Below are 14,009 nucleotides of genomic sequence, written 5' to 3' on the forward strand. Positions count from 1 at the left end.
GACTCATTTCAAGATGGGACTAGCTGAGCCTCTGCGTGCGCACCTCCACTCTTGAGAAGTAGCAGGTACAAAACTAGTGACAGGGTGCCCTTAGAAACTCGATTATTACGACGACTGATTTTCACAAGGCGCTTCCTCCTGCTGGGCTTGGAGGGTAAAGAAGTGACCCTCCCGAAACACTGTCCTACGTCTGCTCCTTCTGTCCTTCAATGCCGGCCACCTGTTCAGATACCCAAGTTCAGCTGTACATGCCAAGGGCTGGCTGTGCCTAAGCATCTGAGAGTAGTGTGCTAAATTCAGAGCCTCCGCGGTCTCATTCGTCATGGAATAGGTCACATTTCTGTGCAGCGAATGTTTTTTTCCAGCATAATAGGAACACATAAGCCTCTGTTCCTGAAGACTGTCCATTATCCAGCGGCATCCTCAGGGCCTGTGTCTCCTGTACTTAGCAATGGACAAAGGCATGCCCATTGGAGGAGGAAAGCAAAACAAGCAGGTGACACTCCAGGGATGTCCCTGCCTTACCTTCTAAACACACAGCTGAAATGATAATACATCCCTGCTCTCTGGAGGATGTGTTATCCTCCAAAGGATATACCTTCCAAAGAATGCAGAAGTTAGGAAAGCTTGCTCTGGTCAGGGTCTCTCGCCTGTGTGTCCTCAACATGATTCCATGACTCTCTTTACAGCTTAAAAGTCTAGAGTTTGTAAGATGAGGAGCAAAGTGGAAATTAATTTCCTATTTTCCAAGGCAAAAGAAAAATACCCATTTCAGAGGTCTGATTCTTTCTAAATGAGATCCATTGCAACCCTCTCAAGTATCATCACTTCTTCATAGCTCTGCCGTCCAGCACTTTTTGGAAAGTTTTGCAAATTGCAAAGCTCAGTGCCCTTTTTCCTACACTGAGCTCTCCCAGAGGGCGTGCTCTGGCTCAGTTTCCCAAGTTTGTTTTGGAAGACAAGCACTGCTCAATCCAAATTTTCAACGTGGGAGCAACTGATAAAGAGTTCTGGGAAGTTAAAAGCTGGAGCCACAGTGATGTTTCCGTGATACATGTTTTGCACTGTGATGGCAGCCTGTTATTCTGCTCAGGAACTAAGCTGTGGTTAGAAAGGTTTGGGATAAAGGATTTTCAAACCTCAAAAACATGAGAATCCGCAGTCAGGGAAGTGGTAACTTGAAAAACTGTACCAGATACGGTAATAAATTGAGACGGTCTCTCCCCCAACCTTTTTCAAAATGAACTGGAATTTGCATCACTCTAGTGTCCCTAGTTGCCAAATATACAATCAGTTTTAAATATCATTTAAATGTATTTACTGGAATTAAATTATAATAAGTTATGGGCTGCATCAGAGCTACAGTGCAACTATCAACATGACAGCACATAACAATTTAATCTGCTCTCTGGTTCTGTGAAGTTTATTTTTCTTTTACTAATATGATAATTCTACTGGGTTGATTATGTGCTGATGGTCCTCTCATGAAACTAAGGTGAAGGAAACTCTACAAAAAGGCCAATTAGCCTAATAAACAAAGATAACAAACACACTTATAAAATGACTAGTGGCCAAAGGAGATACAGCGAGTTGCTTTACAAAGTGGGTGACTGCAAAGAGTACCTCACTATCAGCTAGGAATAACCTGAAATTGGAAAGGACATAGTTCTGGGGGTCCATGCTGCGAAACGTAGAATGAGGCCCTCTGGGTGCTGAAGCAACAAAAATCTGGGCTGGAACCCAGATCTGCCTCCTACATGTGGTGCTCAGCGATAAGCCTGGGGACGGTGGGGCTTATCCAAGAGAACGTGCACACGGAGGTGTGCAGCGTGCGTGCGTGTGCAGATGACCTTTGGAACAGGTGGGCAGGAGGCCAAGGGCAGGGGCACTAGGAGGCCTCAGACCAGCTCTGTGGAATCGGGCCTTGGAGAATCAGATCTAGAAATCTGCATCACAGAGACTCATGTCACGGCAGGGGCCTTACTGCATCTGCACCCCGGAAGAGAATCAGATCTAGAAATCTGCATCACAGAGACTCATGTCACGGCAGGGGCCTTACTGCATCTGCACCCCCGAAGGGGGTGTACTGAAAACCAGAGCCCAGAGCCGTGTCACATGAAACTGACACAGGAAAGGGGGCCCAGGGCAGGTTAGAAACAAGGCAGAACAGGGACTCGGGGGTGGGTGCACCGGCCTGGGCTTAGCATGGGCTCCAGAGCCCCGACCTGTGAGCTCCTGGCTCTCCTGATGGCAGCTGCGGCTGCAGACCTTGAGAAGCAGCAGCAGCCGAAGAAAAATGAGAAACAGAACTTTGGTCTTGAGCACCACACACACAGTCCACTGACCTCCTTCCAGGCTTTGGAAGTCGAGCAGGGATGCAGCTAAGCACAACTTGGGTTTTCACTCTTCTTTTTTAATCCCCGCCCACACCTCCCAGGGCAGCTCCGGCCCCTGATTAATGTAACACAGGTATGTGCTCAGGAGAGATCCCAGCTCACCGTTCGAGTATCAGATTCTGGAACAGATCCACCAGGACAAATAAATCTAACTCTACTCTTTCTGGCACATTTTTGTCAGTGTTTTCACATTTTTATAATTTTTCATTTTCAAAAGTACAGATTCACCAACAAGTGAAGGTGGTAATGACTATGACTGATTACCGAACACCAAATGTTCTTTTAACTCATTGTTTGCAATTTTCTACAGGGAAGACAAAAATAAATGCAGTGTGATAAACTCAAACATTCTAAATAAATTTTTTGGTATTTAAATTACAGGGTTAGTAGAGCAAAAGGCGAAAGAAAAGACAACCTTTCATTTATGTTCTGGCATCACATGCGTAGTCAGTCGCCATACCTCCCTTCAGTGGCACCACCACCATCACAACACTAGTGACCACTTACTTCAATTTATTTATAAGCAGTGATTAACTAACATTATCCTAAGTGCTTTGCATGTGTTAATTCATGAATCCCCACAATGCTCCCATTGGTACAGATATCCCTGCCTTCTACAGATGAAGTAACCAAGACACAGAGAGGCTAATTAACCTGCTAGCGTCACACAGCTAGGAGTGCATACCTCTCAAAGATTATCACAAGGGTGCCTTCAGCTCTGAAAATACAAACTCAGGAACACCCCTCACCCAGGACATTTCCCTAGTACACGGTAAGCCTTCACAATGCTTTCACAAACACTGCATTTGAATACAAGTTCTAAGTGAGGTTTTTACCATGCCATTTTGGTAAAGTATAGAGAAATCGAGAGATTTCTGAAACGTTCTGCAGAATCAGGACTAGAACTCAGCCCCCAACAATTAGTCCTCTCCTCCAAATCAAGATGACTCACAATAAAATCAGCACAAAACCCAAAATTAGCATAAACATCCCTAAGGCCTGCTTTAAAAAAATACTTATAAACAGTAATTTACAAACAACTCCAATATGCATTGTGCATAAATGAGAAATGCATCTTAGGGTAATATCAAGGGTTGGGCTATAAAAAATTCAATATAGTTCACAAACAACACACTGTTAAAAAAAAATCAATAAAAAGCGATTCCATGCTCATGAAATAGAGTGTACTATGCTAGTAGGATGGCTCAAATAGTTTGACATTGAAAATAATGCTCTACAACAACATGAAATTATTCCTAAAGAGGGTAAAGCTTGAAAGAGTGCTTTTTTTCTAATACGCAAAGTGACACGAAAGCTGTATCAATTATTCCTCATGGCCTCTAAGCCTGACAGCCTATGTTCAAACCTTGGCACTGACTTTGATCTTAAAGCAAGTTTCCTTATCTGCAAAATGGGACGATAACCGTACAAACCTTACATGTAGAGCACATAAAGACAAATGAAAATCCGTGAGGAAACAGAAGACTTAAACAGTGTATCAACCATCTGGAACTGACAGTACGTCAAGAAAACACTCCACCCAACAACAGCAGAATACATGCTCTTCTCAAACAGACGCGGGATGTTCTCCAGGACAGACCATATGCTAGGCCATAAAACCAGCCTCAATAAATTAAAAAAAAAATTGAAATCATAGAAAGTATGTTCTCCAACTACAATGGAATGAAATTAGACATTAATAATAGAAATAAATTTGAGAAGTTGTAAATATGTGGAAATTGAACATACTCCTGAATAATCAAAGAAGAGATCGCAGGGAAATTAGAAAATACTTTGAGATGAATGAAAAAGAAGACACAACATACAAATATTTATGGGATGTGATGGAAGCAATGCTTAAAGGGAAGTTTATAGCTCTAAGTGCCTCTACTAAAAAAAGTTCTCGAATAAATAGTCTAATCTTCTACCTTAAAACACCAGAAAGAGAAGAGCAAGCTAAACCTAAAGCAAGCAGGAGGGAAAAAATCATGTTTAGAGTAGAAACTTAATGAAGGAGAGGACAGAAAAGCAACAGAGGAAAAATCAACAAAATCAAAAGTTCTTTGAAAAGACCAATAAAATCGTCAAATGTTCAGCTGGACTGAATTGACTAAGGAAAAAAATTGAAAAGGCTCAAATTATTAAAATCAGGAATGAAAGAGGAGACATTACTATTGACCTTACAGAATAAAGAGGATTGTAAGGGGACACTACGAACAACTGTATGACAACCAATTAGATAACTTAGACAAAATGGCTAAACTTCTAGAAAAGACATTCACTACTGAAACTGACTCAAGAAGAAACAGAAAGTGTGAACAGACCTATCACAAGTAAAGAGACTGAATTAGTAATTTAAAAACTTCTCAGAAAGAAAAGCCCAGATGGCTTCACTGATGAATTCTACCACATATCTAATTAAAAAGAATTAATACCAACTCTTCACAAACTCTTCCAAAAACCAGAGGAGGAGAGAATATTTCCAAATTCACTCTCTGAGGCTAATACTACCCTGATATAAAAACCAGCAAAGGACATCACAAGAAAACTACAGACCAGTGTCTCTTTGCCTATAAATACAGGCAAAAATCTTTTAACAAAACGCTAGCAAACCCAATCTATCAACATATGACAAAATGACTATACATTGTGCCCAAGTGGGATTTATCTCAGGAATAAGGTTAATTTAACATCCAAAACAGAATAAAGGACAAAAACAACTTGACCATCTTGATAGATGTAGAAAAAGCCTTTGACAAAATCTAACACCTTTTCATGATAAAAACACCAAGCAAACTAGGAATAGAAAGGAACTTCTTCAAACTGATAAAGGGCATTTATCAAAAACCTACAACTAACAGCGTATTTAATGGGAAAAGACTGAATCTTTCCTCCATAAGATCAGAAATAAGACAAGGATGTCCATTCCTTTCACTTCTTTTGAACATCACACTGGAGGGTCTAGCCCAGGCTAGAAGGCAAGAAAAATAAATAAAAGGTTTCAAAGGAAAAAGGAAAACTCTCTATACTTGCAGATGACATGATCTTAGATATAGAAAATCCTAAGGAATCCACCAAATAACTATTAGAATGAATAAACAAGATCAGAAGGGTTGCAGGAAACAAAACCAATATAAAATTTGAATTGGTATTTTTATACATTAGCAACCAACAGTCAAAAAACAAAAGTAGAAAACAATTCCACTTACAATACCACTAAAAAGAATAAAACACTTTGGAATAAATTTAAAATAAATATAAATAAATATATTTATTTATAAATAAATATAAAACTTGCACTCTTAAAAACGATAAAACATAGTGGAAAGAAATCTATTAAGACTTAAATAAATATCCCGTGCTCAAAGATTTAATATTGTTAGATGGCGATGCCCCCAAACTGACCTACACATTTTGCAATCCCTATAATCTTCCCAGCTGCTTTTTTCTGCAGAAATTGATAAGCTGACCCTAAAATTCACACAGAAATGCAAGCAACCCAGAATAGCCAAAACAATCTAGGAAAAGATCTAAGTTTGAATTTCAAAACTTACCAAAAGCTACAGTAATCAATACAGTGTTAGGCCTCAGGACAGACATACGTATCAATGGAACAGAATTGAGAGTACAGAAATAAATCCTTACGTTTATGGTTAACTGAAATTTGATAAAGGTGGTAAGATAATTCAATGAGGAAATAAAAGTTTTTAAACAAATAGTACAAAAGACTGAACTTGGATTCCTTCCTTATACTATACACAAATATCAACTTAAAATGAATTGTAGACTTAAATGTGAAAACTAAAATTATGAACGCATGGGGATTTCACTTCACACCTACTGGGGTGGCTGTGATGAAAAAGGCAAGTGTTGGCAAGGATGTGTAAAGCTGCAACCCTCACACACTGCTGGTGGGAGTGTAAAATGATGGAGCTGCTCTGGAAAACAGCTTTGCTGTTCCTCAAAATGTTAAACCATGGAGTTACCACACGACTCAGCAATTCCCCTCCTAAGTATCTACCCAAGAGAAGTGGAAACACATGTCCACACAAAACTTTTACAACAATGTTCACAACAGCATTATTCATAATAGCCAAAGAGTGAAAATGACTCAAATGTCCACCAATTGATGAAGAGGTGAATAAGATGTGGTATGTCCATACAATGGACTGTTATATGACAATAAAAAATAATAAAATACTGATAGATGCTACAACACAGATGAATCTTGAAAACATTAATGCTAAGTGAAAGAAGCTGGTCACAAAAGACCGTATGCTATATGAAAAGTCCAGAATAGGTGAATCAACAGAGGGAAAGTAGATGAGTGTTCTCCTAGGCCTGGAGGGTGGGTAGTAATGAGAAGTGACTGATAATGGGTATGGGGTTTCTTTTGGGGGTAATGAAAATGTTCTAAAATTGGTTAGGAGAAAGCGGGGAAACCCCCCAAGAAGGGAGCAGGCAATACCTCTAGGACCGGATTTTGAGGGGTCAAATACACAAGCGACAAAGGACTTTTTTTTTTTTTTTTGCAGGTGGGATAAAAGGAGAAGGCAAAACAAAACGAATGGCAAACAGAAGGCAAAATGATACTAACAGGCTGATGTGGAGGTAAAAAAGTAAAAAGCTAAAATGTAAAATGTATCAAAAAACGATGACAGTACTCACTTCCTGCTTTGTACTCAAAAACACTCCTAGGAGGAGATGAGGGGGCAAAGGGGATTGGAACTTATATGGAAAAAAAAAAACCACTTCATCAAAATTCTTTAAAATAGTGATACCTTTCATAATGTCATACTCTACCCTACTTCTAGGAGTTCAGACTGAGAAATCCACAGGATTCAAGTTACGGCAGCATTACTCAGAAATGCAAATAAAAATAATAAATAGCACTAGTTGAGTGCCTGCCATGGGCTAAACTCATTATCTCCAAATCCTCATTAAAAATCTCATTTTAAAGAGAAGGAAAGTGAGGTACCAAGGTTATGCAACTTGCTCAAGGATGGAAAATTTACAAGTAGCAGAGCTGAGATTTGAAATCAGGAGCCTAATTCCAAAAATCCAGAAATTTGCCACTATACCAGTATGTCCCAAGTACACCATCAGTGGATCATAAAATGATTTCAGTTGGAATAAACTGGACCATCTCGTTTGAGTATTTATATATGATAAAATATCAATTTCACAACTATATAAAGTCTCCTTTGAATAAATATGTAAAAAACAATGTTAGTCAACTCTTTAAAAGAAATCAACATAACGCCTAAAAGGGAATATGGAAAAATAAAAACAGCCTGATTTTTTGAGAAGGTGAAATTCTGAGTCCCTTTAAAACGTTTTCCTGGATTTCCAATGTTCCTAAATGTGTGTGTAAAAAAAGAAAAGCATTAAAAAAAGTCTGTTCTAACCCTTAAAACATAAGTAATCGTTCTGTAAAGTGCATTTTCCATTGGTTCCTCCCACATTTTAATATACCCACCACTGAGCTCCCTCCCACTTCTGAGTGAGCCTCTTTCTCCCTCAGGAAGTAGATTCCTGACATTTATCAGATTTTCTTTCTCATTTTATCCTATCTTATCCTGAAGCTCTAGGACCAGCCCACTTAACTATTTATTCAACTGCTCCAGAAATTTTTCGCCCTGCAGGGTATCTGGTAGGCATACGCAAATAGTTTTAAAAAGGCAAGGGTTACTCTGCTAATCCTCTAGGGTTCCTCTGTGTCTGATAAGCTGCCCACCTCTGGCACCTAGGCAAAGAAACTCCAATTGGCAAAGGGTCACCCTGAAGATTCCCCCATCGGCCAAAGACCTAGCCCAGGTACTTCTGTTTCCTTGAGCAGACACCTCTGACACACTGGAGACTGTACACGGCAGGCAAACAAAACCATCTCTGGCTTTTCCATACAGTGAACAGAACTCTTTGCACCTTTTGGTAAGATGGATGGAAGGCCACTTTGCTTTCTGTCAGCCTCCAGGCTCCAGCCAGCAGGCAAAGGCTGCCCTCACCCACCTGTGCATGTTCCCGTTGGTGGTAAAAGACTGGCCACACACAGCGCACTTGTAAGGCCTCTCCCCAGAGTGCACCAGCATGTGGCGGTCCAGGGAGCTGGCCGAGCTCAGCGACTTCCCGCAAATGCTGCATGAATGGTCGGCCCCTCCAGTGTCTGTGTTGTGCTGCAGAAAGCAATGATCGCAGTGGTCACTTAGGAAGACGGGTCAAAACGAGGTGATCATGAAATGCACATTCAGGGCTTTATTAAAAAAAAAACTAACACTTCTCAGCCATTTTTTTCTTTTTCATTTAAAATATCGTCCCGAACATCAAAATCTATTGAGACCATAGGCAAATAAATATTCTGTTCTATCAAACCCAAGTTACTAAATGATGCTACTATTCAGTACCATGTTATGATTTGAATATTGTCAGTCCTTCACTGTTCTAGATTCAATACTTGTCATGAACCAGCCACAGCAGGCAAGGGAGAAGGATAAATCTTACAATAAAGAAGAAAAGCCAAAAGAGATCCCAAATCAAGGAAATTCCCTGCTACATGATGTAAGTTTATAGCAATATATAGAATTAGGGTCTACGTCTATAATCTCACTGTACTGTGAGGAGATCTGGTTCACAATGACAAGTCACAGATGATGAAAAGTCTTCTGTCATATGTGGTTAGTTAATTAGATGTTTGCTAAATTCCAAAAAGATATTCTGTGTTGACCTGGGACTCTGTCACAATAACACGGACACACAAAAATTATTTCATGACTGCCCCTCAAAATTAAGAATATTAACTCTAAATTAAACAGCCACAATTCATCCGTTAAGATAAAATCCCATCCCTTCTCTTAACAAAGAAAATACAAAAGCAGCAGCAAACCTGGCGAATGTGCATAGTTAACTGATGCTGTGTAGTGCAAATCTTCTCACACAGGGGACAGTTATAGGAAGACTTCTCCTCTTTTGTTTCCTGAAAAGAGAATAAAAGCGAGAATCCATTTCAGCTCACAGTGAACTAGTGCCTCTCATCTGTGTTATAAATATGTGTCTGACGAGCTGTAGCAACAGAGCAGCTGAGAGCATAGGCCCTGGAGCCTGGCTGGGTATGAGCTTGGGAGAGTGGCCGTCCTGTCTGCCCTCAGTTTCCTCATTTGTAAAATGGGGAAAATAATAGCATCTACTGCATCACGTGGTGATGAGGATTAGATCAATCAGCACATAGAAGGCACCAGAACAGTGCCCCGTACAGGCTAAGTGCTCAGTAAATACTAGTGTTCTTGTTAGGCACCATTTAGTTAATCATCAGTGATGGCGAAAAATTAAGCATCAAGTCACAGCTGAGCTAGAAAAGGGATGTATTTCTCCTCAATTCTGACCCAGGCTCCAGTCACTAGTTTCTACCTGGTCTTGAGTCCACCAAGACACACGAGAGGGAACGGAGTTCTCACGTCAAAAACCCACCCTCCCGAGGGTGGAAGGCCCCTGTACCCACCAGTGTGCCCATCGGACATCAACGGGATCCTTTTACTCGCTGCGAGCACCTGCTTACCACTGCTTATAAATAATAAAAAAGAGTGAGGGAGGGTGCAGTCGCTGGGAGGTGACAGGAGGGAGGGCTGGACCCTCGGGCATCTTTCAATAGGCCTCTTTTTACTTGTACTCATTTGAATGCATTTCTGTTCCCTGAAATAATACCAATTACTGAACACTTACTATGTGCTAAACTCTGCACATACAGAATAGTGTTTTTTCACACAACCGTGAGAAACCGCCACTATTATGGATCCCATTTTCGGGATGAGGAAACGGGTACAGACAGGCAAGTAACCTACCCCCAAATCAAAGAACTATTAAGTAGCAGAGCCAGGATTAAAACTCAGGCCAGCTGCTCCAAAGCCCATACCCTAAACCGCTAGGCTGTATAAGTCTGACCCAAAAAGGATTAACCCCAAGGCACAGAAAGGAAACACCCTTGTGGCTGGCTCATGAGAGATGATGAAAATAAAAGTCACCCTGAAGACCATAGAAACAAATGGCACCAGACGGGGTGGAGTGAACGCATGATGGGGTCTAGTACGCGGCTCCTACAGTGAGAGGGACCCATTTTAAGCAATTAAGCAAATTAAGCCTCATTTTAAGCAATATACACCTGCTCCCAGCCTGTGGCCTTGGGTCTGAGAAATAGGTATGCTGCACGTTTTTTCACTCTCAAATTAAAAAAAAAATCACAGACATGAATTCTAAGGAAGGTGATTAACCCAGAGACAATTTAAAAAACAAAACACAAAAAAACCCTGCACCCTCGCCCAGCCATCATCCACTCCCACTCCTCCCCGAGGCAGAACGTGTGCGTCTGCGGGGAGGAGGGTGTCAGGCCTTCTCAGCCCCACTCCACGACAGTCAGAAAGGAGCTGGCCAAGAACCACTGGGCAGAGAAACCAAAACCAAAAGTAGTAACAACAAAGTGAGAGCACTCGTATAATAATGAGGGATGCCTCACAGCTGGGCCCAAACTCGGTCTTTGGGGTATTTTTGTTAAATTATTAGGTTAGTGATAATATATATTAAAAAGTGGTTTTTTTTTTTTTTTTTTTAAAGAAAAGAGATTCATCGGTAGGATGGAAATATATGTTAAAAAGTCAGGCCTCCAAGTAGCCAGCCTCTTGAGGATTTTTAAATTCTTTTTTAAAAAAATCATCTTGCGTTCCCCTGAGGCAGATTCCAGACACGCTGAGTGGCCCCTGGGGCTAATGGGAATGATGCTGGGTTTACGGGGGGAACTGGAGCCTCACCGTTCTCAGAGGTGGGCAGCGGCACGCTGCAGACCATAGCACAGGTCCAGGACATCCACGATGGTCTGGGAGAAGGAAGTCTCCAGACTCAGATTTAATTTTTAAAAACAAATCAAACAGAGAAGGGAGCACCGTGATGCTGGAAGAGGCCCTACTGGAGAGTGCTGAATCCAGTGGCTGTGGCCGTGCTGGTGGAAGGAGCACGCTTCCTGAGCTGACAGATAAAATTAGCAGCTAATGTGATAACTAACCATTCCATAATGAAACTATCTGGCACCCTTGTTGGCTTCCGGCTGTGGCTAATCTGCCCTGGAGCTCTGCTAGCTGCTGGGCTGCTCCCCAGGGCTCCCTCCCAGCCCTCCTGTCTGTCCCAGGTGAGGACGACGCACTCTGCACTCTCTCTCCCGCACCGCGCTTGGTTTTTTTAATGCACTGTCTTTCCCATCCTACCTCTAGCCCAGACCTCCTTTCAAAAACTCAGCCAGTGCCCTAAGGAACCCCAGAGGACACAGGAAGTGGGTGGGAAATGGCCCAGGCACCCCTGTGGAGTCAGCTCCACTTACCATGCCGGGATGGAGGTGCCGTGGGCCCCCTCTACCTACTGTCTCTGAATCACTGGGAAGGGACCAGAGCCTGGACTTGGGCCAGGTCTGCCTGTGCTGGGGCGATGCTGGGCTCTAAGGAAGAGCTCGGCACCTGGCGCAGTACCTGGCTGGAAGGAGGAGGGGGCTGTATATTGTGAAATAGGGGGATGGATGGAGGGATGGACAGATAGATGGATGGACAGTCACATGAGAGTGGAAATAAACCTTTTCTTCCCAGAGCTAGCACGCCTTCTCGGCTCAGGCCACAGTCAAACAGGCTGAGAATTTTCTCAGGTACCCATAGGAAGAGAGGCACGCGGAGACAAGGGAAAAAAGAGAGAAAAAGTATCAATGCCCCAACCCTAAAGCATCATTTAACTCTTCCAAGTCTTCAGCCTTGAGAAAGAGGCGGAGAAACGGACACGCCTGTGCTGCTGGAGGGATTTTAGGCAGGGACAGCTTTTCCTGGAGGGCACATCGTATCAAAAGCCGTAATTCATGTTGTACGTCTACAGATTTATAGAAAACCATCACACTATGCTCAGACAATTCTGTATAAGGACAGTCACTGTGGGATTGTTAACAAAAAAAGAAAATTAACTCACAAAAGCCCAACAGGTTTACCTTGCCGTCCACCCCCGGGCCCTGGACAAACTCAGAAGACTGCCTTCTCCCGAGGGTTTGGTGGGACCCCATTAAATCAGTGACGCCGAACACGGAACGTGCACATCACGTGGACGCGGAGTGGACAGGGCAACGGCTCGCCTCGCTCCCTGAGCTTCACGCGCCGCCGAGCACGCTGCCGCAGGACAGCAACACCTTCTCAAGTGCCCCGTTTGTACGTTAATTAAAAGACGCATCTTATTTCCCAAGGGAGCAGACATGGCCTTTCATAACGTCCCTGCCCTCCCATGTGCTCTTCTCCACCCCTCCTGATCTCTGAGAAGTCAAGAGGAATAAGTGGCATCTTGAGCGGAATTCTCGGGAGCCCCATTGTGTGCTTTGTCGAGGATGGAAGCTGAAGAGCGGCTCCAGCAGAGCCGGGACTCATCACTACCTAATCTGGAGACACTTAAAAAAAAGTCAAGGCGGTGGCATCAGAAACCCAATTAACCAGCTGCATGAACGAGGAAACAAATCATGCCACAGGAGAGGAATAAGTCGAGTTCTCTGCCTCGCCTATCCCGTGGAGAAAGCTCGCATTCAAATCAAACCACACGGCAGAGAATAAGGGCGCTTTCACTGATACTGACACCACAGCATGGAAAATTTTCTCTACGAAGGGAAACTGACATAAGCTATGAGAAGTTAGCTCTTGAAAAAGGATTATGGCCTCTGGGTATGTCCATTCAGTTCTGACCACATCCGAGTTTCTGGCTTAGGAAGCTGGGGCTCAAGGGGACATCCTTCTCCCAACACGCCCATGGACGCCACAGCCGGGCACACTAACGCTTACCTGGTTCCTTCGGCCAATCCGATTTGGTCCCGGAGGCTTCGTGGGGGACCTGATGCTCTGGGGGCTCCCACCATTCTCGGCAACCTTCCCTACGCTCATTACCGCTGACATCATGGTGTTGATGGAAGACAAATCTGAACCTTCCAAGCCAACGGGCGAACTTGACGTCATTGGGACAAAGGTTTAAGCTTCTAGGAAGCCTCGGCCACAGAACTGAAAATCAGAAATTGCTGATGTGATCACTGGGAAGTTTAGGCTTCTGTCACAACCAGGTGGCAGTGGCCATGGCTGCCACCGCTGCAGTCGGGTTAAAACCCCTTCCTCAATTCAAGCTGACACTCATATGACTCCTATGACTTAAGCTTTCATCTAAACCAAGTGCTGTCACACCAAACCGATAACCTTGCTTCCTTTCTGAGCATGTGCCACTGACGAAGCTGCCCGAGGCAGGTCTTTCTGCCTTTCCTAAGCTTTCATTAGGCGGAGTGGGGAAGGCTACAACAATTAGGAAGCCTGGGCGCTGCCATCTGGCCAGCACCCACCTAACAGTCTAACTCACTTACTGCTATGTGCATGTTCTAGACCTAACAACTAAGGATGAGAAACCTCAGCTTTCACTTAAACTCCACGCTACAATACCGTGATTTTAATGTGGAGCCCGAACTGTTAGGACAACTGAGAAGCCAACACTATCACCCAACACTATAACCAAATTTCAAATCAGCGTAAAAAAGACTGTTTCTTAAAACATGCAAGTACATAATATAGCTGTACCCCAGAA

General features: G+C 42.9%; 1 protein-coding gene across 26 annotated transcripts in view; it reads right to left on the reverse strand.

Moving 5' to 3' along the window:
- The window catches only part of RREB1 (ras responsive element binding protein 1), a 170,535-nt gene that overhangs the window by 46,229 nt on the left and 110,297 nt on the right, over positions 1-14,009 (reverse strand). For 24 of the 26 annotated variants that reach the window (XM_082347692.1, XM_082347689.1, XM_082347704.1 and 21 more), the window contains 3 exons: positions 13,229-13,441; positions 9,277-9,366; positions 8,406-8,569 (listed from right to left, as the gene is read on the reverse strand). In XM_082347692.1, the coding sequence (XP_082203818.1) occupies positions 8,406-8,569; positions 9,277-9,366; positions 13,229-13,399 (425 nt within the window). In that variant the 5' untranslated portion in view covers positions 13,400-13,441. Of the gene's footprint in view, positions 1-8,405; positions 8,570-9,276; positions 9,367-13,228; positions 13,442-14,009 lie in introns of those variants that run through there. The other 2 variants (XM_082347697.1, XM_082347698.1) reach the window with 2 other exon arrangements.

This window comes from Balaenoptera borealis (assembly GCF_965194805.1).
Source record: "Balaenoptera borealis genome assembly, chromosome: 12".
NCBI classification, from domain to species: domain Eukaryota; kingdom Metazoa; phylum Chordata; class Mammalia; order Artiodactyla; family Balaenopteridae; genus Balaenoptera; species Balaenoptera borealis.